This window comes from Paroedura picta, chromosome 11 (assembly GCF_049243985.1).
Source record: "Paroedura picta isolate Pp20150507F chromosome 11, Ppicta_v3.0, whole genome shotgun sequence".
Classification (NCBI taxonomy): Eukaryota; Metazoa; Chordata; class Lepidosauria; order Squamata; family Gekkonidae; genus Paroedura; species Paroedura picta.
In genome coordinates this window covers 40,276,233-40,303,736 of record NC_135379.1, presented here as the reverse complement: position 1 = coordinate 40,303,736, position 27,504 = coordinate 40,276,233, and the positions used below count along the sequence as shown (strand labels likewise).

The following is a 27,504-nucleotide window of genomic DNA, read 5'->3' as shown; positions in this document are numbered from 1 at the left end:
TTTGTAAGGCAATCTACAACATTAGATAATGATAGTATGGATTATACAATGTATTCTGAAGGACGTGTTTATTACTTAAATGTAAATATTTTTGGCAACAGCTAATATGTTTAATATGTTTGATAATTCCAAAATATGGGGTAATTTCTCTAGATCAGGAGTACCCAATGTGGGGCCAATAGAAAGAATGACCCTTGCCAATGGCCAATGCCAGTGTATACTTTTTCAGTAAATCAGTTAATATGAAAAGAGGGTTTGTTATCTTAAAGATATGAAGGCCTGGGGAGAAGCATCCATACAAATTAAGTTCCCCCACCTCCCCTCCCCTCCCCTCCCCTCCCATGCAGAATGTGTTTAGGAAATGCTAAGGAAAACAACAACCTCTGAACAAAATGTTCTCTTTTTTTTTAAATTAGTGATATGCATCCATAAAAATTAAGATTCCCCCCCTGGAATATTTTGGAGGAATGCCAAGGAAAACAACAACCCCCAACAAAGCTGTGATGCAATATTTTCTTGTGAAATGCTTTTTAAGAGAAGATTTTACTTACTGAAAACATGAAACATGAACATTTTTATAAGGCAATTTGTAACATTAAAAAATGAGACCATGGATTATAGAATACATTTTCAAAGACACGTTTATTGCTTAAACATAAATAATTTGGGCAACAATGAATGGGTTTAATATGTTTGATGCTTCCAAAATGTCTGGAAATCTCTCTAGATCAGGAGTACCCAAGAATGGCCTTTGCGAGTGTCTTTTCTGGATCCTGCCAAGTGTGTGTAGAAAATGGGTGGGGTCCGATGGGGCTTTTCCTCAGCAAGGCATCCGATTGGCTGTGCAGACATGTACAAATATTCCTTTGGCTGCAGCAGCTACCACCACAGCACAAGAATCTTCACTCTGTGATTGAAGTTAAGCTGCGGCAGCCATTTTGGGACAGATATTCTTTGGCTGGGCCCACCATGCTGTGTCAGAATTTTATTATTTATTTATTATTGGGCTTGTAGACTGCCCTCTCTTTGATGACAGTCTCAGAGCGGTTCACAACAAATACAATTCCAAAGATGCCCCCATGCCCACAAAGACTGGGGACCCCAGTTCTAGATAAAAACTGACATGTTTACTGAATCTAAAAGTTAGGTTTATTTACATATGCAAATAATATAGAATCGCAGTCACAGTATTAGTAAACTGATTCTAGCTTTTCTGGCTGTGTGAGTCTAAGTAGAACAATGCTTTTAAGCCAACTGACTTTAATACGCTTAGAAGGGTGCAACTCTGCTTAGGAGGGCAGCATGAAGCATGGGACTTCTGCCCTATAGCAGGCAGTGAAAGGAATTAATACTTTATTTTTCTAACGTATGCTTTGTTGGTACAGAGTTCCTCTAACAAATGAAATTTCTGCATGGGAATCAATGGCCCATAATATATACCAAAAGGTTCCACTGCATGGCTAGTCAATGAGAACAGCAGGAAAATATAATGCAATTGTCATAATAGAATGGGTGCATTGCATTCGCTGGACAGAGAACATTACAGGGATCTGGTGCATGGTGGTGCTAAAATGGTTAGAAGCCATGGAACACTGACCGTAGTGAACCTTTTGTAGAATGTAATTATTGTGCAGCTGAGAGATTATAGTTTACAATGGGTTGGATCTAACCAAAGTTTCCACTGGTGGAAAAGAAAAAAACATGCCGGGATCATGGAAACAGCAGCAGAAAAAAAAAGCCATGTGGGATTAGGGGCAATTTAGTGATGAAACTGAAGGGATCCAAAGCCATTGGTTGTGGGAATTGACCCCAGTCCAGCTGGGCACCAAACATGCTACATACATGTCTATCCATAACTGGATGGGGAATTAGACATGAAATAAGCAGTTTGCACACCATCCGCCCATTTGAGCCAGTCGCCAGAAATAACTGGTATTTGTGGTGGTGTTCTCCCTGATCCCTTGAACAAATAAACTGGATGGCTAATTCTCAGTTTGTCTAGGCTGTTCATGAGAATTTTTTATATCCAAAATATCTCAGGATGGCTGAGACTCTAGACTGCCAGAACTATTACACCCTTGAAAATCCATTGAGATTAAAGGGTTTAGAAGGATGTAGCTGTCTTTAAGGTGGCACTGGAAGAGTTCCAGAGGTGTTTAGAGGGTTCATCTCTTGTGTGGAATCCAGTACCTCCCAGGTAATGTTGCATTTATTACTGAAAGCAAGCTTTACTGTTAATATCCATATAGTTAGAATATATACAAACATGACAGAAGCCTGCTGTTAAATTCATTACTAATCAGGGGATATTCTCCAGTGGGAAATAATTATGAAAACATTGGGATGGGAAATCTACGCATCATCACACTCTGTCTTTCTCAGTGCAGTAAAAATCTGATTGATGTGTCTTGTCCAGATTACAATCCCCACACTATTTCATCCAGAGAATTTGAATTGTAGCATGCCCCTGGATATCTAGATCCTAAGGTTGCTAACTCCTGGTTATGAAATTCCTAAAGATTTGTGGGGGAGGGTGTAGCCTGGGGTGGGCAGTATTTGAGAAGGGAAGGAATGCAAGCTGTGTATAAGAGTCCACCCTCCAAAGGAGCTGTTTTCTCCATGGGAACTGATTGCTGTGGTCTGCAGATCCGTTATAATTCTGGGTGACCCCCTGCCCCCTCCTGGAGGCTGGCAACTCTTCCTGATCCTGTAAAAGAGGCAGAGAAAAAAGGTTTCCTAAGCATATCAGTAGCTTGGAAATACTTATGCTGCTTCACACTACACGTATAGTTTATCCCGTTGTCCAGTGACTGCCTCTACATAGCCCTATTGAGAAGAATAACCAGTTGTTTGGGAAGAGAAACGGGAGATAGCACTTAGTCCTTCCCTGAGTATTTTAGCTCCAGCTTAGTGAAGACAGTTAATCAGATGACTGAATGGTGCTCCATTTCCCATCGTATTTTGCTCCACAGTTATGCCGGCGATAGTGAAGAAAATTAGCCTTAACAGTCTCCTTTCCAGCTCAGCTCTACTTAAGTGGCAGCTTTGATTAGAAGGCAGAATGTCTAGGTTGTGGTCTGGTTATACAGCTTATGTTCTACAAATCAACAATTATTTAACAGCAACAACACCCTGAGCTGTGTGTGACATTTTGTTAACCACTGGCAGAGCATGTGTTTTCATACAGGAGGGAAAGAATTATCTTTCTTAATGCCCAGTGAGTAGCTGTGTTAGCCTGAAGCTCTGAAACAGGAGTCCAGAGGCACTGTCAAGACTCACAAGACTTAATCGGAATAATCTCATAGTGCCATGGGATTCCCGTTTTACTTTTCCTGCCTGAGACCCTGAAGAGCTAGTGCTAACAGAGTAAGCAACCCTGAACAGGATGGATCAATGGCTAATTTTGTAGATTCTATGAGCTGGTCAAAACTCTTGATTCTTTGAGATATGGTGCTGCCTCTCTTAGGTCTTCAGCTTTATGGCAATAGGGTGAAAGTCTGTTTTCTCACATAGCTTTTTTTTTTTTTAAACTGCTTATATTAATATCTTCTGTATTTTGCAATGGCTCCCGCATTTATCGCACCGCCTGGCAAAAGATATTCTATTACCTTTCCTCGTGTCTTAGCGCCTGCATTCACTTTCCCAGTTGTTTACCAAGATCGGAGAAACCAGCTCAGCAAACCTCTGTAACGGACAAGCAAACGAGCAGCCTGGCAGGGTGATGGGGTACGGGTCTCTCGAAGTGTCATTCCGAAAATACATCTCAATGGTATTCTCTCTGATTTGCAGAAACCAGAAAAGAAAAGAAGGTGTAGGGAGAAAACAATTAGAACAGTGGTCCCAAGATGGTGCCTGAGAGGGCCATAGTGTCTGCAAGTGTGGTTCCTGGTACTCGATGCCTTCTTCCTCAAAGCACCGTTTTGTGAAGTCAGTAGTGAATCCTGGCTTTTCTTCACCTCAGGAGAGAGCAGGCAGTGCTACAGAAGAGCCCAGGAGGCCTAACATTTTGGTCTGTAGGGAGCACCCATTCAGAAACAGTTGGCTCCACTGTTGAAGGACGCTTGGCTTGGAATCTCCCAATGTTTGTGGGTCCTCCCACCAGCGTGTTATTGGCCCCATCATCCTGTAGCAGCCATTTTGTGATGTCACTCCCTGTTCTCAGAATTCTAAAAGTGCTCAGTAAGATTGGAGGCTGCTTAGCTAGATGATCATATCAGAGTATTCTTTTTCAGAAAGCAGTATTAAAATCTTAAGGCATTGACACAATGGTGCTTTGAGAACAACTGATATTAGAGGATAAGTTACAGAGCTGTTCATGGGCATGAAAATATCCCTGTCCCTGATTATGACGGAAGCTTCAGAAGGGCCGATTCACACAATGATCATAGGTTGTTTCTGGGTCCCCCCATCTTGTTTTTCAGTCAAATGTGACTTTTATGTTTGCGCCAATCTCACCATGCATCATGGTCAGTTTGGACTTGGGACTGCAGCAAACAGGGAGAAGAAACTTCAGATTTCCGTCTTTGGCTGCTTTGCTTACCTGAAATAGCTTCAGAGGGTACTACTTGCTATATTAGGGAATCTTGCATGGCTTTCCCTGACAGGACAAAAATCAGCCTTTGGGAACATTTCAGGTTGTGTGTATGGAGGGGATCAATCCCTTTCTCCATTTAATACCTCTTCCAAACTGGGAGCTAAGGTGACCATGCAAATGAAGTTTGACAGAATGCTGCATCTATTACATATCTCCTTTCCCTGCAGTTTGTGGTGTGGTTAGGGTTTCCAGCGAGTGGCTGGCAGTTGGTGGGACAGTCGGGCACTGTCAGCACAATGGTGTTAAATTGCTTCTGGGGCAAACTCCGAGCTGATAGCACTCTGCTCTAAGAATCACCAGAAACTCTATGGTAATATCATAGAGTTTCAGACAGTTTCTAGAGTGATGTGACATCACTTCTGGGTTTCCCTTGGAAATTATATAATGCTGCCACTCTGGTGCTGATATTTAATTTTTCTCCCATTGGCTAATGGAGTGGTGGGAGACATTAGGGATTACCTGAAGGAAGCCATAGAAGAAGACCTGCTAACTCTAGATGTAGTGTTAGATTGTCATACTAGGATGTGGGAGATCAAGGTTTGGGTCCCCACTCTGCCAGGCAAGGTTGCCTTGGGCCAATCATGCTCTCTCAACCTAACCCACCTCACAGGATTATTTTGAGGATAAGATGGAAAACAGAGTCCTGTGAGCTGCTTTGGGTTACAATTGGGAAGACAGGCAAGGTATAAATGAATATTAAATACTACAGTTTTCTTAAGCCTGCTGATGAACCCTTGAACCACATCCTCTTGCGCAAAGCACCAGTTATTTCACTCACAAGCAACTTAAATCTATCTTGTGTATAATGGTTTAATTCCTGAGACTAACAGATGGTGTTAGTATAATAAAATGCCCTGCAGCTGGAAATTCCAGAACCATGACTCCCTGGCTTTCCCATATTGCTGTGTTAGGCATGCATATTTAATTAAAACACTTCTATGTTGCCCAGAGAAACTTTTCTGCCTAATTTCCTGCAAGCATAAATGTGCTGTTGATTGTCACAATAAAATACTTACCCTGTGTCTTCTTGATACAGTTCAAAAATCTGGCAAGCAGCGTATGGTGGCAGTCTCTCATTGTAAGTATTGAGCGCCATCTGGAGAGCACCGAGGGTAGTGTCATGCTGTAAAATTCCCCCCCCCCCAAAAAAAACAATTTTGAGGAGGAAAAAAGCCATGTTACAGTTGATGTTCCTATCTTAATTTTTAAATTAATTATAAGATGCTGAACATTATTAAGCAAACCTGAATTTATAGATTTCTCCCTTCTTGCCTCTTTAGGAAATGACAAAGATTTTTAATTCCCATCTAGGGTTGCTTGCTGGGAGGTGGGAAATTCCTGGAGATTGGGGAATGAAGCCTGGGAAGGAAGGTTTTTGAAAGGGGAGGGATCTCAGCCATGCATCCTACATAGAGTCCCTGCTTCACAGTAGACATTTTCCAAGGAAAACTGATCTCTGTGGTCTGGAGATGAGCTGTCACCCTGGGAGAGTTCCAGTCCCCTCCTGGAAGTTGGTAACACAATTGCCTGCAAATCAATTGCCAACTAGGAGGGACATGTCTTTCTTCTGGCCGGACTGTGGTGTCTTCCACAGCTACGTAATGGGCAGAATTTCAGTAGCTTTATCTATTACAGTGTCTCTGTACTTGTTCAAACCTCCCTTCCTGAATTTCTTCCCATTGTACAGGTCTTAAAGACAAGAATCCTGTTGAAATATGTAAAATTGGCAGTATGCGTGGCTCAAAAACATAGGAAGAATATTCCACATGGGGCATTGTAGAAGATATGTATTTAGCTTCATTAGAATAGGAACTGCCTGGTGTTTTTGAGAAATCTTCTTGTGTCTTGATTGGCTCATTTGGAGACTTCCTGCTCCTTTGAGAACACTTCCTCCCTGCTTGCCTCCACAACTGACTGAATGGATTAAGAGTAACACCTAGATAGTTAGGACTATCTCACTCCTTTCTTTCGATACAAAGTTTGCTTCTCTTCTTAATAAAACTATTCTATTATTTTAAGCAGCTTGGTGCCTTACCCCTCTATTGCATATCTAAATGTTGCCAAGGAGAAAAAAAGAGGATAACTCTAACAGGGCTCTGCTCTGGTTCGGCCTCACTTGGAGTCATGTGTTCAGTTTTGGGCACCAAGTTGAAGAGGAGCGTGACCAGAAGAGGGCAACAAAGATGGAGAGGTGTTTGGAGACCAAGACGTATGAGGAAAGGTTGGGGGAGCTTGGTCTATTTAGCCTGGAGAGGAGACAACTGAGAGGGGATCTGATAACCATCTTCAAGTATTTAAAAGGCTGCCATGTAGAGGATGGAGCAGAGTTGTTCTCTCTTGCTCCGGAGGGATGGACCAGATCCAATGGATGAAATTAATTCAAAAGAAATTCCGTCTAAACATCCAGAAGAAGTTCCTGACAGTTAGAGTGATTTCTCAGTGGAACAGGCTTCCTCGGGAGGTGGTGGGTTCTCTATCTTTGGAGATTTTTAAACAGAGGCTGGATAGCCAACTGACAGAGAAGCTGATTCTGTGAAGATTCAAGGGGGTGGCATGTTACAGTGGATGAGCGATAGGGTTGTGAGTGTCCTGCATAATGCAGGGGGTTGGACTAGATGACCCAGGAGATCCCTTCCAACTCTATGCTTCTATGATTCTAGGGGGTCTAATTCAATATCAGTTTCTTTTTCTCTCTCTCTCTGCCCTCCCAGGCACCAGGGGGGAGAGGCTGGTCAGAGTATTAGATCCTAAACATAAAGTAGATGGTTTGAAAGCTCACCACAAAGGGCATTCTAGGACAAAAGATGGGCTGTGTTTGGACATTTCCAAGTGTTGCTTCTCCTTAGTAAAAAGACTTGAAGGGACTGTGCAGGCTGGAGCCCTGACAAAGTACTCAGAGCTACCTGCAGTTAGAAGGGGGGGGGGGCTGCTACATTTAACTAAATCTGTTTGGAACTAACCAAAAAGAATTAAAATTGAGGCTCAATCAAAAAGATCCCAGCAACAATTGACACCTGGACTGTGTTAGAACAGTATATTTAAATTATGGTAATTATATGCACATTTGCACCATTCAAATGTAAATTAGCATATGCAATTTTTGTTCCTCCTTCCCTTTTTTCTCTCATAGATGATTGCTATGATTTTTAGAGAGTTTCTGGGTTCTACTACAGTCTGCTATATACATCTCCTTCCTGTTTTGGAAAAGAACTTTGTGAGGGGGGGGAATACAGAAATGACAGAGCAAAAAGTGCTCTGGCTGTATTGTGGTAATCCCAAGTGCTGTGATAGGGATTTAAAGTGGACAAATTTACCCTGTTATGTAAAAGAAGTATTAAGTATTTCCAATGTATGTGTTTTGTATGTGATTTACCTCAGAGAGCTGTCACAAAGATGCTCCTTCCTGCGTCAATACATTAATTTCATTTTAGACATTCTTATGGGGCATTTTACCATCTTAGTGGGATGTCAGCGTTGCAAGTTTCCAAAGTGCATTAATAAAAACCTTTAGTCTTGTGCCAGTTTGAAGTGGTTAAACCCCACTGAGTTGTCCAGATATTAACAGAACTTTGGCCAAAGGCCTTATACTCACGGCAGAATAGATGAGCATTTTTCTTTTGTCAGGAGATTTAGTAGCATTTGTGAGACTTTCTAGAATATTTTTCACAAGGAGACCTTAAAGGAGGCAGAGAAGAGTGTTAATACTGGTGAAAAAAAGGCTATAGGACAGTGGTTCTCAATCTGGAGGTCGTGACCACTTTTAGGGGTCGATCAGCACTTTTCCCAGGGGTCGCCGAGGCTGCCGCTGTGCCGTCACGGCCTAATGCCTCGACCCCCTTTAGGTCGCTGAGGCTGCCACCACAGCCGCTGCCACGACTGCCTAATGCCGTGACCCCCTTTGGGTCGCTGAGGCAACACTGCCACTGCATTGGCGGTGGGAGCAGTGGCCTCGGCAACCCAAAGGGGGTCGTGGCATTAGGAAGGTTGAGAACCACTGCTACAGAAGGATGTTCCTAAACATTCAAAACTATTCCAAAAGGGGCTCATAGGAATTGTAGTCCTTGAACATCTGGAGGACCACAGGTTGACTACCCCTGAGCTAGACCTTTTAACTGGGGATGCCAGGGATGTACCTGGGACTTTCTGCATACCAAGCAGATGCTCTACCATTAAGCCAGGACCTGAAGTTTAATTCTGTTAATGGAATTCTAATGCTGCAATCCTACGTGCATACACATGAAATACCTGATGAACACATGAAAGACCAACAGCCTTGGGCTTTCAAGATCAGTATTGTCTACTCTGACTGGTAGCAATTCTCCAGTGTCTCAGGTACAGGTATTTCACATCACCTATTATCTGATTCCTTTCCCCCTCTAAACTCCAGGTGCTGTGAATTGAACCTGGGTCCTTCTGTATGCAACTACTTTATCAGTGAGCACAAGCACACCCTTAGGAATAATCTGAAATGTGTGGGACTTACTTTTGAGTTCAGTTGCATGGGCTTTGACTGGTAAGTGTTTAACATTGACTAGATTATGCCTGTCAGGCTTTCTAGTACTGAATTTGATTAGATAATATCAACAGTTGCAATTTGGCTTATCTGTCTTCTGTGTATTTCCTTCTACATCCAAAATATGCAAGAGTGGAATCTGTATCCTTTCTCACATATTAAAAGAGCAGAGGGATTAATCAGAGTACATATGATGTCCTTGTTCTACTTGTCTTTTTGGTATCCTTCCATCTGGCCAGCTTCCCAATTATTGTTTATATTTGACTGTTCCTCAGCATAGGTGTGCCTTTATGTTGGTGCACCTTAATGCCTTACCATCTAGAATTGGCAAGCAAGGTATCTTAAGTTATTATATGACTGCCATGCAGGTAGGGTAGACATTCTGACCTCTACCGCATGGAAGGCGTTATGTCACATTGCTGCCTGATTTTGGGGCCAGGGCTAGCTGCCCTGAGTTTTCCCACTACCACATGGGAACCTTTGGCCTGTCCACCTCAAATTTTTGCTCACGCATGTGGAGGCTGGTGGACAGGAAGTGGTATCTTCCTGGCTGGTATTTCTCTCTCTTTTTGGCTTGTCAGTCATTGTCACATGGTGCAAACTTCCCTTCCCAAGCCCCGCACTCCTCAGACTCTAACCCAAAAATCCCCAAGTATTTTCCAATCTGGAGCTGGCAATTCTAGGGTTATCTTCCTTTCCGCTCCATTGCAGTCTCCTGACCTGCATGGCCATTACACAACAACACACTCTTAAAAATACCAAAAATGCCTCATGCCAACCCACCGTGCTGCTCTGGGTCAGGGAGATTCTGCCATGCTGCAAGGTGGCCTGGAGCAGTAAAAATGCAACAAACTGCCCCAAAGTGTGGAAGAGCCTCCCCAGCAACTACAGAGGGATACCAACAAAGGGTCTGAATTGTGCCAGGCCTGGGACCGCTCCTGAACAGGCCCGATTTCATCTGGAAGTGCAACCAGACAAGCGCTGATTCAAGCCAAATTTCTTATGCAGAAGCCGTCTCTGTATCATGTGTCCTTCGAATGTAATTATTTTTCTGAGCCTAGAAATCTTTTAATTCTACCTTTGCTCCAAAATATAGATTATATGGAGACATTTCCTGGTTTATTAGAAGGTAATAGTAGATCCATTACTCTTTCAGTTGGTATATCTTATTTTGAGGGAGATTTTCACAGCTGTTCAAATGTAATTGAGTTCTTTATATTTTATCAGTCTGCTTAAAACTAATAACTTAAGAGACAATAGGAGGCAGGGAGAATAAAGATAATATAATGCCACGTCCAATCAGCAATCAGCGACCGCCTTCAGTGTGCCTAAACTCTGATAAAAGCTTTGTGGTAAGTGCCCCACTTGTAAATCCAGAAGTGGTTCTGATTACACTCCTCTTCTCGACCAGAAGCAATCAATCTGTACTCCCTGCCTATAACTGATAATATAGTCACCAGGGTTAAAAATGTCATACTGTCGCTTTATTGCATTTCCCTTATTTGAGGAAATCACAGACCGAGTGTAAGCAACCACAGGTGTCTGGCTTTTATTGCTGCAAACTGTATCTATATCTTGAGCCAATGACACATTTAGATGGAGCCGAGTTTTACATTTCTGTCTTAATTTCCAGGCATGTGTGCGAGGACAGGGTTCAAAGCCCTCCTTCCCATGCCATTTTTCCTGACCTGACAGGGCCTTGGGGGGCTGCAATTTGCCCCACCAGGGAAACGAATGTGAAATCCTTATTACATGCCGGTTTCCTCAGTGGAGCCAGTCACTGGTCCTTGGGGCTATTTCAGGTTGTGAAAACAGCATGGATTTGCGGAAACCGTAAGCTCCATCTCCCTGTACGCTGCAGTTCTTCTATGAAGTGGTTCCCTCCGCAACTGGGAACTAAGTTCCAAGAATGGAATTTCCAGTGTATATCTAGTTGACAGTCCCTGTGTCAACTATATCTAATATATGAATTGATCCTTTGAATGTCCTAGAAACAGTATCTTTTAACTGTGAGAACTTTTCCGCATTGGGTTTTTATGTCAGCTCAGCTTAACTGTCTTGCTTTTCCTCCTCCCTGACTCACAGTATCATGGCTCTTCCCCCTTCCCCTCCCTTCACCCAGAAAAAAACACAAGAAAAACGAGAAGGAAAAAAACCCCCACAGCTTCCAGATGATACTGTGTGTAAAGGAGGGGAAAAGCGGATGCAGTTAAGAAGCTGAGTTGCTGCCAAAAAAACCAAAAACAGAACTGGTGCTGAAAAGTCCCGAGTGATGAAAACGAGGCACAACTTTGATACCCAATACAATAACAAGAGCACAACCAAAATAGCCTCCCAAAGAAAACACACCCTTTCTTCACTCATAGCTCCATCAATGCAAGATCTTTCACTGATTGAAATTGGCCTCCTGTGATTAATCAGCTAAGGCTTTTGTTGATTGATGTGCCAATTAAACCAATTAGTTTGCAGGCCTCATGATTAGCAAGCTTCTTTGAGCCAATGTATTCTGCACCGATAGACGCATAATGTGTCATAGTGCTACAGTGAAATCTTCTTGCTACCTCCTTGCAGCCGCGCCTTCTCTTCTCTTTTGTAAACGCCAAAGAGGGAGGACAGGGACAAGACAGTCAGCTCTCCAAGTTTGGCTCTTAGGTCCTCAGTAGCCCAGGTCGGTAGCGTAAAATTGTGTATGGACTGCAACAAGAATAGAACACATTTCTGTGGTTGAAACCTTTTCTCTTCTGCTTTTCACTTCCCTTTTTTACTTCCCTTTAAATTCTCTTTTATCTTTTGCAAGACTTGAAAAACAAAAGTTTGCAAAACAAGAATGGAGGCATGCATGAAAGAAGAAAACGTGAGCATGAGACACGGAAAGAAAGAATAAGCGCAAATGAACCAAACCAATGTTAACAAGTTAAAAAGCAATTTACTTCTGTTAGTTATAAATTGAACAGAGAAACTAATTCTTGCCCCAGACTTACAGTTTATTTATGATCAGGGATGACTCTATGAGGTGCCAGTGGCAAGGAGCCATGGACACCTGCTGAACATGACTACATCAGGTTTTTGCTAAAGTGTGAATGTGAAAAGATGCTGGTGATTCAAACTGATTGTCAGTCATTAGTATTGCCAGGTTCTGTTAGTTACACACCAAAGGATAGGATTTTATTAAAACTCAGTGGCTCATGGGAATTGTAGTCCATGAACATCTGGAAGACCACAGGTTGACTACCCCTGCTGCGGGGCTCTGATTTCATTTGGTCGAGCATTCCACCAGGCCAGGGCCAGGGTTGAGAAAGCCTGGCCCTGGTTGAGGCTAATTTGATCTCCCTGGGACTGGGGATCCTGAGCAGATTTTGATCTGTAGATCTTAAAGCGCTTTGGGGGACATGTGGCTTGTTGTTCATTTCAGGCTGAGCTGTTGGTGATTGCCTCTTAGTTGTCAGCTTTGATGGGGACCATTATTTGCATTTCAAATAAAAAAATCAACATCCCATCTGTTCTCTTAGCCTAATACTATTCATTATCCCACAATATTTTGATATTAATATTTTCATGAACTATTCATGCTTAAATTGAAGGGGAACATCATTTTCTGTTTGCAAATTTTTGCAGTTAACATTTTAGCTGACAATTGCTCAGAGCCAATTCTTTTGAGACAACTCAGGTACAATATTACAGGATGAAAGAACTAAAATCAAATACCTCGCAATATAAAGTATCTTGCACATGCCAGAGTTTGAAAGTGTCCAGATTTCTGAGACTCTTCATATCGTATCCTGAATAGGCAGCTATGGTTCTTAACATTCTCTGAAAGGAAATAAGGAAGAAAAGAATCTTGACATGCAAATCTGTATATGAAGAAACATATTTATATAGGCTATGACCCTCCACACTATTGCATAAGGTAGACAACAGAGGTGAAGTATCTTGCCGCTTGCGGGTTTCCTTCACATAGATACAAAAATAAACTAGAATACCAGGAAAGCCAACCAACAAAACTGAAATTGCTTAATAATGTGTAGGCTTGCAGCAATACTCATTACTCACCAAAATGTTTTAGGTGTGCCAAATAGATATTCTTTTGTGGTTTTTAAGCATTTTTGAGCTCTGATAATAAATTGTTTACATTTTTCAGCATTTGGTTTTATCCCTAACTTTTTCAGGCCTTGCAGAAAAGATTCATAAACTAATCTGTGGAGTATTTCGGCATGCACATAGGTCTACTTTGATGTTTAACATGGCAGCAATGAGTAAATATGCCCTATAGTTTAATCAAATCAGAGTCCAGTAGCACTCTTGCACTTGAAAGCTCACACCTTAAATAAATCCTTGTTGGTCTTAAAGTAAGGTGACCAGATTGTGAGGAAGCTAAAGCGGGGTGGCAGCAGTGACGGTGAGGGGGGCAGTGGGGAGCGGCGGCAGCTGAGCTGCAGATGAGACTAGATTACTGAAATTTAGGGACCATCCAGTACAGTTGAGCTGCATTCTGAGTCACCTCCTGCATTCTCCCCCTCCCCCTCCCCCAGGGTGCAAAACCCAGCTCCTGGATGGTGCTGTCGCCTGGCCTTCCTCAAGCAGCTTGTGAGGCTGCCCGTGGCAGCCAAGCCAGGCGGGACTTCTTTTAAAAGCCCCAGGACGCGGGACATTTCTTCAAAAAGCGAGACACAAGATGTGGGATGAATGGGCACCTTATCTTAAAGGTTCTACTGGACTCTGATTTTATTGTTTATTTCAGACCAACATGGCTACTCATTTGAATCTATCCCTATAGTTTAAAACAGGAGGGTGCAGGCTACACAAAAAGCTGTACTCTAGGTAGCAACAATAAAAAGAACGACACGCTTAAACAAGCACTGACAATTTGTTTGTGATTTGCCAAGCCGAACAAATCTCAACAGCTGGGGTGAAAGTAACTTGCCAAGACCTTTTGCTTTTACATTTCTTGGCAGTAACTTCTGCCAGGCAGAAGACATATGGTTATAATTTGGCCACTTCCTTAGCAATGTTCTGTATTATAATCATAGAGTCATAGAGTTGGAAGGGACTTCCTGGGTCATCTAGTCCAATCCCCTGCACTATGCAGGACACTCACAACCCTATTGCTCATCCATTGTAACCTGCCACCCCCTCGGACCTTCACAGAATCAGACTCCGTCAGATGGCTATTCAGCCTCTGTTTAAAAATATCCAAAGATGGAGAACCCACCACCTCCGGAGGAAGCCTGTTCCTCTGAGAAACCGCTCTAACTGTCAGGAACTTCTTCCAGATGTTTAGATGGATTTTCTTTTGAATTAATTTCATCCCATTGGTTCTGGTCCATCCCTCCGGGGCAAGAAAAAATAACTCTTCTCCACCTCTATATGGCAGCCTTTTAAATACTTGAAGCCCACCTTGTACTCAGATTTGGAGGCTTTGGTTAAAATCACTGGTGGCATTAATCTGATAGCCTTCTCTTCCTTCTGGTTGTCCAAATGTTTGGATGCACTGAGTCATGGGTAGTGGACAGCAGTGCCCTTGTGCAAACATATTTTTATTTTATTTATTTCATTTTTTGATCAGTGTTAAAGTGCAATGTACAAAATTTAAAATTGGAATATACAACCAATGACGGCTGACTCCACCCCCATACTGTGCACCCCCTTCTACTTGTGCTTGCAGGCAGAGATTGGTAGGTTTTTTGAAACCAAACTGAAAACCAGAGGGGATGTGTTCTGATAGTATTTCTCTCCCTGCACTCATAATCTGCAACCAAATCCTGCCTCGACCTTCAATGTTAAATTGGTAGGTGTGGGCACGGGTCTCTCCTCTTAAGAAAGTACCCATCCCATTTTATATGTTTTTGAGCCCACAATGTAGTAGCAAACTTTTTGGAGCACCATGGATTTAAGCAGTCACCCTATATTCATGTCTGGAGGTGGAAAAATGGGACTGCGTTTCAGGCCATTTGGAGGTAACAGAGATCAAGGTCACTGGATGACCTTTTTAAAAAAGGTGTTTAAATTGTCTTTAAAAAGCCAAGTCTACGTTTTCTTACATGCACTTATTTATGTGTGTGCCATCAAATCGCAGATGATTTGGGCTTTTCAAAGCAAGTGATTAAGCAGAGGTGGCTTGTTATTGCCTTTGTCTACATAGTCTTTGTTCTATACTGTACCATTCTACATTCTATATGATGTTATAACACTATATAGCCATGCATTTGGGCATATAAAAGTAGAAGATTTCAACTTATCAATTTTATTTATTTACATTTATTGCCTGCCCCTCTTGAACCAAAAAAGCACCCCATTTCTGCCGTGCCAGTTTGTTGTTCAATGGTGGGGAATCCCTAATTTGGATCCTGCTGCAAATTTACTTTATTATATTTAACACAAAAGTGTCCTGAGTGACCTGAAATTTGTGTGAACCCTTTGTGTGGTTATTGCTTAAACAATAGTGTTTAAACAATTAGTGTTTAAACAATAGTGTTAGTGTTTAAACAATTCTGTGTTGCAATGTTGTGTAAGTGCCTGCAGTATAGAAATTATGTGTCTGTAAGTTATCGTGTTCTCAGGATGTTGCGTTGACACAGCAGTTGCAGTCTTGCTTCTGAAGCAGGCAATAAATGCGACAAATGGAGACCAATCGTGTTGAACAGATTTAGATAGCACCAACAGTGGTACCAGCTTTTGCTGGTAGGGGCTCATGGGAATTGTAGTCCATGAACATCTGGAGGACCACAGGTTGACTACCCCTGCTTTAATGGACTTAGCCACAAGCTAAGGAACTGACTGACTCCACCCAGAGGGCTTGGTCGGTATAAAAATCATAGGGGAGGAGTTGGTTGTGGTGTGATATGGGGGTCTGGATGGGCTTCTTAGCCCTTGCTTTTCTTTCCAGCCAAAATGAGTCAGAGCCATTGTAAAGGGGAGGGGATGGAGAGAAAACAGGGTGCAGGTGGTGATGTCATTTCCAGTGACATGTCATTTCTGAGGGGCATGACAGGGAGGTATGGCCAGCCGACATCACTTCCGGGGGCCCTCAAAATCTGAAAATGTATTGCAGGAGCTCCTCCACAGTCAAAAGGCTGACCTAGAGCATTCCCCATTTCCCACCGAGGTTGGGAAACCTTTAGCAGGAGACCTGGCCACCATACTGTTCCTAAATACCCGACATGAGATGGACTTGGCCTCAGGACAGCTGCCCGATGCACAACTACCAGTAAAATTGAATTCAAATTTGTACCACTTTGTGTTTTTTTTATTTAAAATATTTGTTTGCTGCCTTTCCACCCAACTTGGGGTCCCTAAGACAGCAAACAATCAAAACAATATTAAAACACAGATAAATATATAATTTTTTTAAAATTAATTTAATAATATTAACCCAAAAAGGCAGAGGGACACACTAATGAGAAAGAGGGCCCAAGAGAGGGAAAGAGGGAATGCTAAACAAAACAAAAAAGTCGTCACCCACCGGCAGTCGAGGGAAACATACGAATCTTCCTTAGGAGAGAATTCGGGAGTTCAAGCACAATGACTGAAGCAGTCATTTATGAGGGGACAGAAACAAAACAACAAAACAGAAACAGTGTACTTGATCCTAGGCCTAGTATGCACACAATAGATAATGCACTTTCAATGCACTTTGGAAGTAGATTTTCCTGTTCTGCACAGGAAAATCCAGCTGCCAAAGCACGTTGAAAGTGTATTATCCTATGTGTGCAGTCTACGGCAGGGGTGGGCAAACTGTGGCTCTCTGGGTGTCCATGGACTACAATTCCCATGAGCCCCTGCCATGTGGCCAGGCAGGGGCTTATGGCAATTGTAGTCCATGGATATCTGGCGAGCCACAGTTTAGCCACTCCTGGTCTATGGAATAGCCCAGATTTAACTGGTGAACCAAATAACACAGAATAAGTGATAAGAACTCTTGTACGTTTTGTTTCAATTGAAGCTTTCAACATGATAGGTCTTAAGAAAAAAGGATTTGTTTCAGAAAAAATGTTACCTTGTATGGTTTAAATTTGTCCTGTAATTCCTTTGAGGCCATTGTTTCTCTCAGAAGCTTCCGATAGTGTGGACAGTTAAAAATGGGAAAACGTAATGCCTGGAACAAAATTAGTAACAATTAGGGATGTCAGCCATCAGGTGAGACACAAGGATCCCCTGGAACTACAGCTCTTCTTCAGACTACAGAGATCAGTTCCCCTGGAGGGATGGCTCCTTGGATAGCGGACTCTATAACATTGTACCCCACTAAGGTTCCTGTTCTCCCCATGCTCCATCTCCGAATCTCCAGGTGTTTCTCATCCTGGATGTGGTAATCCTACCCCCCATCCCCCCCCCCCCAGTGGCCCGGAAGGACCTGGCAATCCTGGTCATTGTTGTCTCAATTCATGTTGTTTTAATATGGTTTTATGTAGCACCTAATCGGTTTGTGGCCTTGACATGGTTCACAATGAAGTTTATGTAACGCTATGTAGGGATAAATGCATTGCAGTGGGAAGCGAAGTGTTTCTCAAACTATTTTCTTTTGCGAGAACTTCTGAGTTACTCTGAGAACTGGCTTGACCTCTTTCGGTGCCAAAAGGTTATGTTTACTTCTCCTGCCATCCAACTTTTGACTTAATTAAAGCAAATATTGCATGATGCTATTTCAGAATTGAAAACCGAGAGGTCAGATGAGTAAAGCTCATGCTTCAAATGAAAAGCGCTGAAGGTATTTGATTACATTTTTCTGTGGGACGATTCTAAATGGAAAAAAAGGAGTTATTTTGAGTTGAGAGTGTTGGCTCCAGTGCTGACATTTGTTGTCAGGTGCTGCAACACTAGTGCTCCCCTGTGGCTAGCCACTATGCGCCAAGGGAACACACAAAAACTTCTGTGGCTGGCCTGCACCATTGCTAAGAGCAGGGGTAGTCAAACTGCGGCCCTCCAGATGTCCATGGACCACAATTCCCAGAAGCCCCTGCCAGCATTCGCTGGCAGGGGCTTCTGGGAATTGTGGTCCATGGACATCTGGAGGGCCGCAGTTTGACTACCCCTGGCTAAGAGCTAGAGGTAGATTGGGAAGTTACCTGAATGCCCCCCCCCCCCACAGTGATACCAGGCAGCACGGCAGGGGACACACAGCTCCCCCGGCCAGCTGCATCCATCACAAGTGTCCGCTCCAGCTCCTTTTGCTTCCCTAATAAAATCAGAGTCCAGTAGCAACTTTAAGACCAACAAAGATTTATTCATGGCGTCAGCTTTCAAGTGTTTTCGAGTGCGGGGTTTTTTTAAATCTCAGTATGCATGCTAACCTTTGTTTAACTTGAGTATCCACATTCCTCACAATTTATTTTGGGATTATGTGATTGTTAGTAATATATAATGTCATTTTGAATTCAACTCTCTGGTCCCAGGACAAGATAGCTGGCAGCTCAGCTTCTACTTCTAAATGTTTCACACTAGTATAAGGTGACCAGATTGTCCCACTTTTGAAGGGACATCTGGGGGCACCTGGCAAATTGTACTTACGTTGAAATTTAAAAATATATATTACAATACTATTTTTGCATTCTATGCGTTCTATGAAACTTTTTGTTGCTCCATATAGACCAAATTTTAAATCAAGACCCCCCCCCCCCGGTCAATGGTGTCCCGCTTTACCAGTGTTAAAATCTGGTCACCTTACACTAGTATGAAGACAGATGGGGCAAGCAGTAAGTGGTGGGGTGGAAGCTGTTGATCACTGGCATTGACAGTTTTATTTCTCATATGTATTTGTGAACTACAACTGAATTCAAGGGGTCTGATTGGCTGGTTTAGCAAAGAATTATCATATGGCTGTATTTGGATGCTGTGACACAGTTTACTCATGTAACAGAATTAACTTTTGCTTATATATTCCCACTGTCATGATGGTCAGTTCATAGTCTGAGGAAGAGTGCTTGCACTCAAAAGCTCAGGCCATGATTAAATCTTTGTTGCTCTTAAAGGTGCCACTGGACTCTGATTCTATTGTGCTACTTCAGACCAACACGGATACTCATTTGAATGTTGCCTCCTGAGGTACTGACTCAACTAGTGGCGGGACACAAGTTGGCACCAGGGGAGCAGATAGTGATCATTGTTGTCAGTGAGCAATCCAAGGCAAACTGCTGGCATCTCTGGCTGCAGTGTTCATAGTTGGCAGCGATCTTCCAGGGCAATGGCCTACCAGGATCTTTCCTTGTAACTCAAAGGGTCAGACTACTCCTTGTTAGTGATCCTTAATGAGGGACACGATGGGTTTGGTACAGCCATGTGAGATACAGCTGGCATGAGTTACCTTGGCCACATGAGAGAAGCTCTTTAGGTAACGATTAGTTATTTATTTATCATATATGGTGTGTAGCCAGGAGATCATAGGATTGTTTGGCAGTCGGGCAAGAGATGTTCAGAGGTGGTTTGCCATCGCCTGCCTCTGTCTCATGACCACTGGTGTCCCTTGGAGGGACTCCCGCCCAAATACTAGCCAGGGTTGGCCCTGCTTAGCTTCCAAGAACTTACAGGATCTGGCTAATCTGGGCTATCAAGGTCAGGCCTCTTCTGACAACTGTTCTGCCAAGACAATGGCTGAATTGGGCTTTAGCACGACATATAAAATGGGAATAATAATACCAGCCCTACCTTACACTGTCTTTGTAATTCAAATAAACCGCCCTGTATTATGTAGAGTGCTTTGAAGCAATGCAAAGTGCTTTGAAACAATGCATTGAAGCAATGCTTTGAAGCAATGAAGCACTCCACTAAGAATTTAATGTTTTGCTTGTGCCACATGTAGACTGAAGCCACATGTAGACTCGTCCTCATTAGCAGAATGTCCCATGACATTGGGTTTCCCCAAAGTGTCCCGGTAGAGAACTAAATTAATTTTCTTCCTCCCTGGCTGTCACTCAAATGATCCTCTCTTGTTTTTTCTCCAAGCTCTGCTATGCAAAAGACTTTTCTGAGCAGGAAGCAAAGTGAGGAGAATGGCAGTGCTCCTTGTGTTGCAACCCAAGAGCTGCCAACACTCCCATCCCTCCTACAGGTAGCACAAGATTGCCCTGTGAAATCGTTGTGGTGGCTCATGTTTCTGCCTATCGGGAGCCAGGAGGCAAGCTGGCAATTATCGTTCTCCTGGCATTCCCAAAGTAATCATCATGAGGTCTCACCCTGGGACAGAACCAGTCTGGCAGGAAAGAACTGGTAATGAATCTTAAGAGGATCGCCTCAGTAGATAATTGGAAGCCGGCGATGAAGAAACATTAAGAAAAATCCTTCCAAAAGATACAATTTCTCAAACCTGCTGATTCAGTTCAGAGATCTTCATTTCAATTTCACGTGTGAAAAGTGAATCTGTGGGGCTCTGGCAGCTTCTATGCAGCAAGGACTCTGTGCTGCATCACCTCTGGGAAAGTACATGGCAATTTTCTGCACACTTTCTCTTTTGAATGACCTTTTCCTCCCATACAAGTTTTACAGTAACTCCACATTGGCTTTTTGTGAGGGAGGCATGGTTGTCACAGCCCTGGCAACTAGCCACCTTTTATATTTTGTTCTTCAAGGCATATGCTAGACCGCTATAATGGCAATATTAACATTTGACACAGATTACTGGCCATAGGCTATTATTATGCTATACTTCAGTCTATGGTATTGAAGATAGAGGAAACCTGGAAACAGGATAACTATAGCACGGTGTCATGTAGAGAGGTGCTCTGGTTTGGAAGCCAAGGTAAAGAAGACTACCATGTAGAAGCAACTTGTAGGTTCCCTGCATTTCTCTTCCTTTGCACTAAGTTAAAATGATGCTTTCCTCTCAATCTTATGCTAGAATTGATTGTGGCATGAGAGTGTCATGTACCTATAAACGGCACCTGAATAGCATAAAATAGCGGCTTGCGATAGTTGAACTTATTGGTTCAGTTTTCTGCAGAATGTCCTGCAGTCTCTGAACCTTGATGAAGACAGCTCTTCTCTTTAGAGAAAAAAGTGATTTATGCAACAGTGCACATACGCTGGATAATGCACTTTCAGCATGCTTTTGCAGCTGGACTACTTCTGTTCCAGCCTATGCAAATAACTCTGGGCTGATACAGCTAGCGGTGCCCTTCAGTAGGAATTGCAGCTAAGGGTGAGTGCACATGAAAGCTTATTCATTGACTAAAATTTTGTTGGTCTTAAAGGTGCCACTGGAGTCAGACTTTAAATTTTAGGCCGGTTAATTTTCATAAGTCCATTTTAAGGGAAGATTTTCTTTTCCTTCTTACTTGGAGATATGTACACACTTTCATAGCTAAATGTCAGATCCTAAAGAAGAGCCCTAAAGGGCAGATATCTGATTTATGCTAGCAATACTCACTGGATTGAATAATGTTGGTGCCACGTGGATTGGGATAGGTTGCCAAAGGATTTGTGGATTCCAGGCCTCACTAGCCGAGGGTGGGAATAAACCAGCAAGGTTAACTTGGGCGCTCATAATGGTTCGATCAACGTCCGTACTCTGGATGTAAATCTAAAAGAGAGGGGATCACATCAAGAACAGAAAATACGATGCGTACTCTGAGGACCCTGAGGGTGTAAAGAAATTGTGCCTGCCAGGGAGTACTTTTCTCCTTTCTCCAGAGAGGCGGCTGCAATGGATTCTTTTGCCTAGGTTCCCCATGCATTGGCAGGCAGGAGGTCAACTTGGAGAAAGAAGAGGCAACACAAGTTGTTGGCATTTAAATGGCCATGGCATTTATTAACAACCACACACTGAGGGTTGGTGCAACAAGCGTATGAGCCTAAGCTAGGCAGTCTGCTGACTGCACCCCATCTGCAAACCCAAAGTTATCCATCAATTACTCCACTGGGCAATGGATTTTCTATTTGGGGTTTGCCTAACTATGGGAGATGACCTATGTGGAGGGCCAAAGGGTGCAAAACTCATTGGCTACCTCCAGAGGCATCTGGTCAAGAACGAGCTACCCAAGCCTACCCCACCGGGTCTGCTTGCAGCTTGTTACCACCATCCCCCTTAAGGAGGCCTCATTCCCCCGCAAGGAGCCCAATCGCACACCGGCTCAAAACAAGCTCATACTCCCCTCATACTCAAGCTCCCCTCAAAACAAGCTCATACTCTTGTGCAAACTACACCGTGACAAACTACAAAATGCAACATAAAAATGTGATTAAACAGAGAGGGTGGGTGGAATGCTTGTCCGCATCCCAGCGAAGAGGTGGGAAGGAGCCCGAAGAGTGTCCTATTAAGGATTCTCTAAACCAGTGGTCCCCAACCTTTTTATCACTGGGGGCCGGTCAATGCTTTTACTGAAGCCTGAGGGGGTAGTCTTTTGCCGAGGGACGTCATGGCCAGCACCTGAGTCCCTGCTCCACTTGCTTTCCTGCCAGTGCCCCTGACTTCCTGCCGCCCCTGGGGTGCAATGCCAGCAGCAGCTGCGCTGTGCTATGCCAAGGGGGAGGCCCAGCCATGGCGGCCACTGGAGAGCACCAAAGGTGAGCCATCAGCAGAGTGGCAGGGCAGTCCCCGAGGCAGCCGCCAGGGAGGAGGACAAGGAGGAGCCATGGCCCGGTACTGACTGATCCCCGGACCAGTACCGGTCCCCAGACCGGGGGTTGGGGACCACTGCTCTAAACCCCACTTCCACACGCTGCACACGCTGCCACTGAAGCACGCCCCAGGGAATGCTGCGGCGTGGTCATCCCCCATTGCCGCTCTTCTGTCCCGCCTTCCACCTGCCAAACGGTGGCATGGGTGAGTCTGTGGTGCCCATTGTTGGGCTTTTGTGTAAGTTCAAACATCCTCCCATATGTGGCAGGAGGACATAACTCAGTGGCAGATTGCACAGGTTGTATGCTGATGGTCAAAGATAGAATCTCTTGCATCCCCAGTTAAAGTTAGTTGTGCCAGGAAAGATTGCTACCTGAAACCCTAGAGTCCCACTGTCAGACAGGAGTACAGAATACTGAAGTAATTAGAGATGGCCAATATAAGGCCCCTGCATTTTTAAAATATCTGATTTTTCCTTCTAATGAAGCAATTTGATGTTAGAAACTATTTTTGTCTGCCAAGAATCTCAGAACTGAATGAGGAGAATCTCTGGTTACTCCTAAAACTCACCTCCTCTCGCTTGTAAGTAGGACTCAGGAAGCCTGTGTATCTCTTCTTTATGTATTGTCCCAGCTCATGCTGCTGCTGCATTCCAACCTGTGAGAACAACAATACAAGCATGATTCTAGCTTGAAAGAGGACGCCAGTAATAATATTATGACTACTGGATGGACAATCCTTTGGTAGATACCCTACTAACTATGACTATTTCAAGTGGGTAGCCATGTTGGTCTGAAGGAGCACAACAAAATTTGAGTCCAATGGCACCTTTAAGATCAACAAAGATTTATTCAAGGCATGAGCTTTCTGTGCATGCACACTTCCTCAGACAATGGAACAGGGATCATAGCAATACAGATAAGGAGAAAGTAAATTAATAGCAAATTAGTAAACAGCATCACAACATCCAAAATATGCAGTATGATGATTCCTTGCTAGAAAAGCAAATCAGTCACTTGTGGGGATGCTTCCATGCTTGGGTAGAGACAGATGGGGCTAGCAACAAGTCTCTTTTAATTACTTCTTTTCAGAACTGGGAAAGTGTCTGCCATTAATCACTAACCTTAACATCTTTATTCTCCCAATATTTTTGTGAACCACTATTGAATCCAAAGGACTGATTTGCTTTTCTAGCAAGGAATTATCATACTGAATATTTTGGATATTGTGATGCTGTTTACTAATTTGCTATTAATTTACTTTCTCCTTGTATCTGTACTCTTATGATCCCTGTTCCATTGTCTGAGGAAATGTGCATGCACATGAAAGCTCATGGCTTATGTAACTACAATTATGTCAAGAGTAAATCTTGATAAATTTGATAAATCAAACCTGTATCTGAAACCATAGTTTGTAGTTGGTTTACTAAGTACATTTAGTCTTAAATATTGTTTAGCATGTTGTACAATTACAGTCACATTGGTCTGCATTCCACAATCTATAGATAGAAAGATTGTGGACCTTTCTTGTGTTTCTTATCACCCATTAGACCGTTTATGCACTGGGAACTTCACTGCCCCAGCTCCCATGCAGGAGCACAAATTGGGGGTGGATGAGGTGCACTGGGCCAAAAGTTCCCCTGTGTGGGTTCAGGAAGAGATGGAACAACCTGCCATGACTAAAACTCCAGCCTGCAGCTTGGAATGAAATCTCCAGTGCGTAAATGGTCTTAGACCTGTCTGGGAAAGTTTATTCCCATGGCTACAGGCCCAGCATGGACAGCCACAAAGGTCAGGAGGCTGGGGTGGGAAGGGGAAGTTGGTCAAATCTTCCTTTCATCACTTTTCCCTTAATGGACAGCTGATTAAATTCACCCCTTTCCCTATGGCAACCTCCCATCTTGTATAAATATTAGTCCAAATGGTTCCTGCAGTCCCAGGAATAACCTTTCCTGAGGTTGGAAAGAACTGCTGTAACAGATCCAGGACCATCAGCACCTTCCACAGAAGGACTGTGGGATCCAACCTCTTGTCTTCAACCACACCTGTAAATTGTCCTATTCTCTGTTTACATAGCCACAATAGTCTCAGTAAGTAACAAACCACAGTCAGTTGTCCAAAACCTTGTGGCCATTCGCTTTCATTGTGTAGACCATTGGGGTAAGACTCAATGGGGCTTCTGTCACCATGTCGATAAATCTAGAAAAAAATATGGAAAAATTATATCATTCTAGTCCACTTATTTTCTGCTTACTACCATTCAAAATAGCTTCTCCTTAATTTTTGTTTTTGTTTTTTGCAGAAGTATGGAAAAATCTCTCTCTGTATATCTATGTATGTCTATGGGTATATATATACATGTCATTTTCGCTTTTTGACAAAATATCTGTATTTGGTTACATTGTTGTAAAGTTAGGTAAAGAATAATAAGGATGTGCTGCAAATAATTGCTTACTGCTCTCCCCTGGGCTTCTTGAACATCATTGACCTCCTTCTCCTCCACCCCCCCTCTTTTTTAGGAATGGGGGTAGGAAGGGGATCTTATTATTGTGCCGCCATGTTGTGACATTTTAAAGTCTTTTAATGGGAGTTTTAATGGGGTTTTTAAGACACTGTAACCCGCCACGAGCCATTTGGGAGTGGCAGGAAATAAATCGAAATAATAATAATAATAATAATAATAATAATAATAATAATAATAATAGAGAATTGTTTATTGAGCAATATACCTTCAGTGTCTCCAAATATTATTATCTTTTATTAAATTTCTAGATCGACCATCTGAAATGGGCTCAGGGTCAACTACCCATATCTACTTTCTTGATAGTAGATTGTGTAGCAAGGGCAACTTCCAAATGATTTGTAGTGTACTCTGATGACTGATTTAAATGGGTGCAAAATGGTACAAATTTTTTCAGGACTGACATTTTTAAAGAGTCTTTTAATGCTGACAGAGAGTACAACATGACATGTACACGTGGAGCACTGGTAAACACCCAAAGGTCAATATGAAGTATGAGATACATCAAAAAATACCACAGGGCTGGTTTAAATAGCCTTGGTAATCACCAGCTCTTGATGGAAGTATCAAGTAGTTATTGGCATGCAGGAATAAGATTTATAGATAAGAATTTGGGAATCCCAAAATGGTATTTTTAAAGATGCCCCTGATACAGTAGAGTTAAACCCTTGACTTCTTTAGACAGTTGTAGCCCTGCTTTGGATGGTACCGTTAAGGACTGCTGAAAATAAATTCATGTTAAAGTTTTTAAAAAGCCATTCCCCATTCTGGCAGTTAGTAGACCCAAAGATAATGGGTGGGGGGTTGTACTCTAGCATGATTATTAATAATAGTAAAAGCTCTATCATTCTGTTTCCCTAGTCTTAATGAGTATGCCTAGTGATGGGGGGTTATATTTCTCATGTGACTTAACAAACCCTAGTTGAAACTAAAGTGACTCCCAAATAGAGCTGGGGATATGACATGGGATCTGTTGTTTAAAAAATGTCAGATATTCCACTGAGATCTTTTGGGCCTAATTACAGTAGCATTTTGGACCCTGGATGTACACATGAATGCATGCACAGGGAATGCAACACTAGTCTTACAGGATAGACTCAAATGGGTAGCCGTGTTGGTCTGAAGTAGCACAATAAAAGCAGAGTCCAATAGCTGAATAAATCTTTGTTGGTCTTAAAGGTGCTACTGGACTCTGATTTTGTTGTACTAATCTTACAGAATCCAAGAACAGAACATTCAAAGGAGGTAACAGATAATCAAAGAGATAACCACCGTACCTAAACCAATTGATTGCCATCGACGAGCACAATGCTCTTGAATTGCATTGATTGGCTCCCATATTTATTTCTCTGCTATAAGGATGCTGTACTTTTATCTCCTGGGAAAACTGGTCTTTCCTTCATCTTATATACACACGGACAGACACCCACCCTGTTATGCATTTGATGAAACTGCTGCTTTTTAAGCGACACCCCACTAACATGGCAAAACCTTGTTTTGTTAAGCACTTTTGCATATGAGCTGATGGCACATTTCATATAAAATTCCATATACGGGTGGAAAGCAAACTGTATGTTCTTCTTTAAGACAGAGAGACTGCCTATTCAACACCATTATAACTCCAAAGAACCTTTAAAAAGGACGTGAGTTCAAAATGCACAGCACAACCTAGAATATCTGAGATTTCACCAAGATTATTATTTTTACCGGTAGAAGAACCCTATGAGGAAGTCCTAGTTTGCACAGCAAAATGATACCCCCCTAGTGCAGGAAAGCCATGCAAAGAAGCCACTATCCCAAAAGACCTTAGCAGCAGTTAAACCATTTGTTTCCATTTACTTACTAAAATTGCAAATTTCAGGTTCCGTCCAGAGACAGAGGCGAGGAGCAGAAAGATGAGGAGAAGCAGGGAGAAGCATGTAATTTTGGAGCTGCTGGTTTGATATGTTTCTCTCATCCTGGCCACAGCTATGCAAAAGTGCGTGTGATTACAGTTGGAGTGGTTTTTAAAGAACAGAAAGGGGCGGATGCTTGGTGGGAGGTATTTCAGCAGGAAGTGGCAATTAGGCAATGACAGATCTGTCCCTTAGTCATTTGATATACAGAGCTCTTCTAGTACTGAGACCTGAAAATAAAGAGAAACGTGATGGGTGCAGGGTTGATTTTTGCCAGAACAATTTGTTCTAAGAGTAAGGTGATCAGATTTTAAGATTGGTAAAGTGGAACACCATTGACCGGGGGGGGGGGGGGGGTCGTGATTAAAAAATTGGTCTATATGGAACAACAAAAAGTTTCATAGAATGCAAAAATAGTATTGCAATATATATATTT

General features: G+C 42.7%; 1 protein-coding gene across 1 annotated transcript; it reads right to left on the bottom strand.

The window, feature by feature from the left end:
- Nucleotides 1-623: 623 nt before the first annotated feature.
- Nucleotides 624-27,186, bottom strand: LOC143820356 (prostatic acid phosphatase-like). Its single transcript, XM_077303040.1, has 11 exons — nucleotides 27,017-27,186; nucleotides 24,756-24,851; nucleotides 23,224-23,310; nucleotides 21,463-21,615; nucleotides 17,101-17,199; nucleotides 12,813-12,917; nucleotides 11,669-11,801; nucleotides 8,187-8,269; nucleotides 5,611-5,717; nucleotides 3,609-3,778; nucleotides 624-2,707 (listed from the first exon to the last, which is right to left on the bottom strand). Exons 1-10 carry the CDS (start codon nucleotides 27,128-27,130, stop codon nucleotides 3,622-3,624), a joined length of 1,134 nt encoding a protein of 377 aa, XP_077159155.1. The 5' UTR covers nucleotides 27,131-27,186; the 3' UTR covers nucleotides 624-2,707; nucleotides 3,609-3,621.
- Nucleotides 27,187-27,504: the final 318 nt, after the last annotated feature.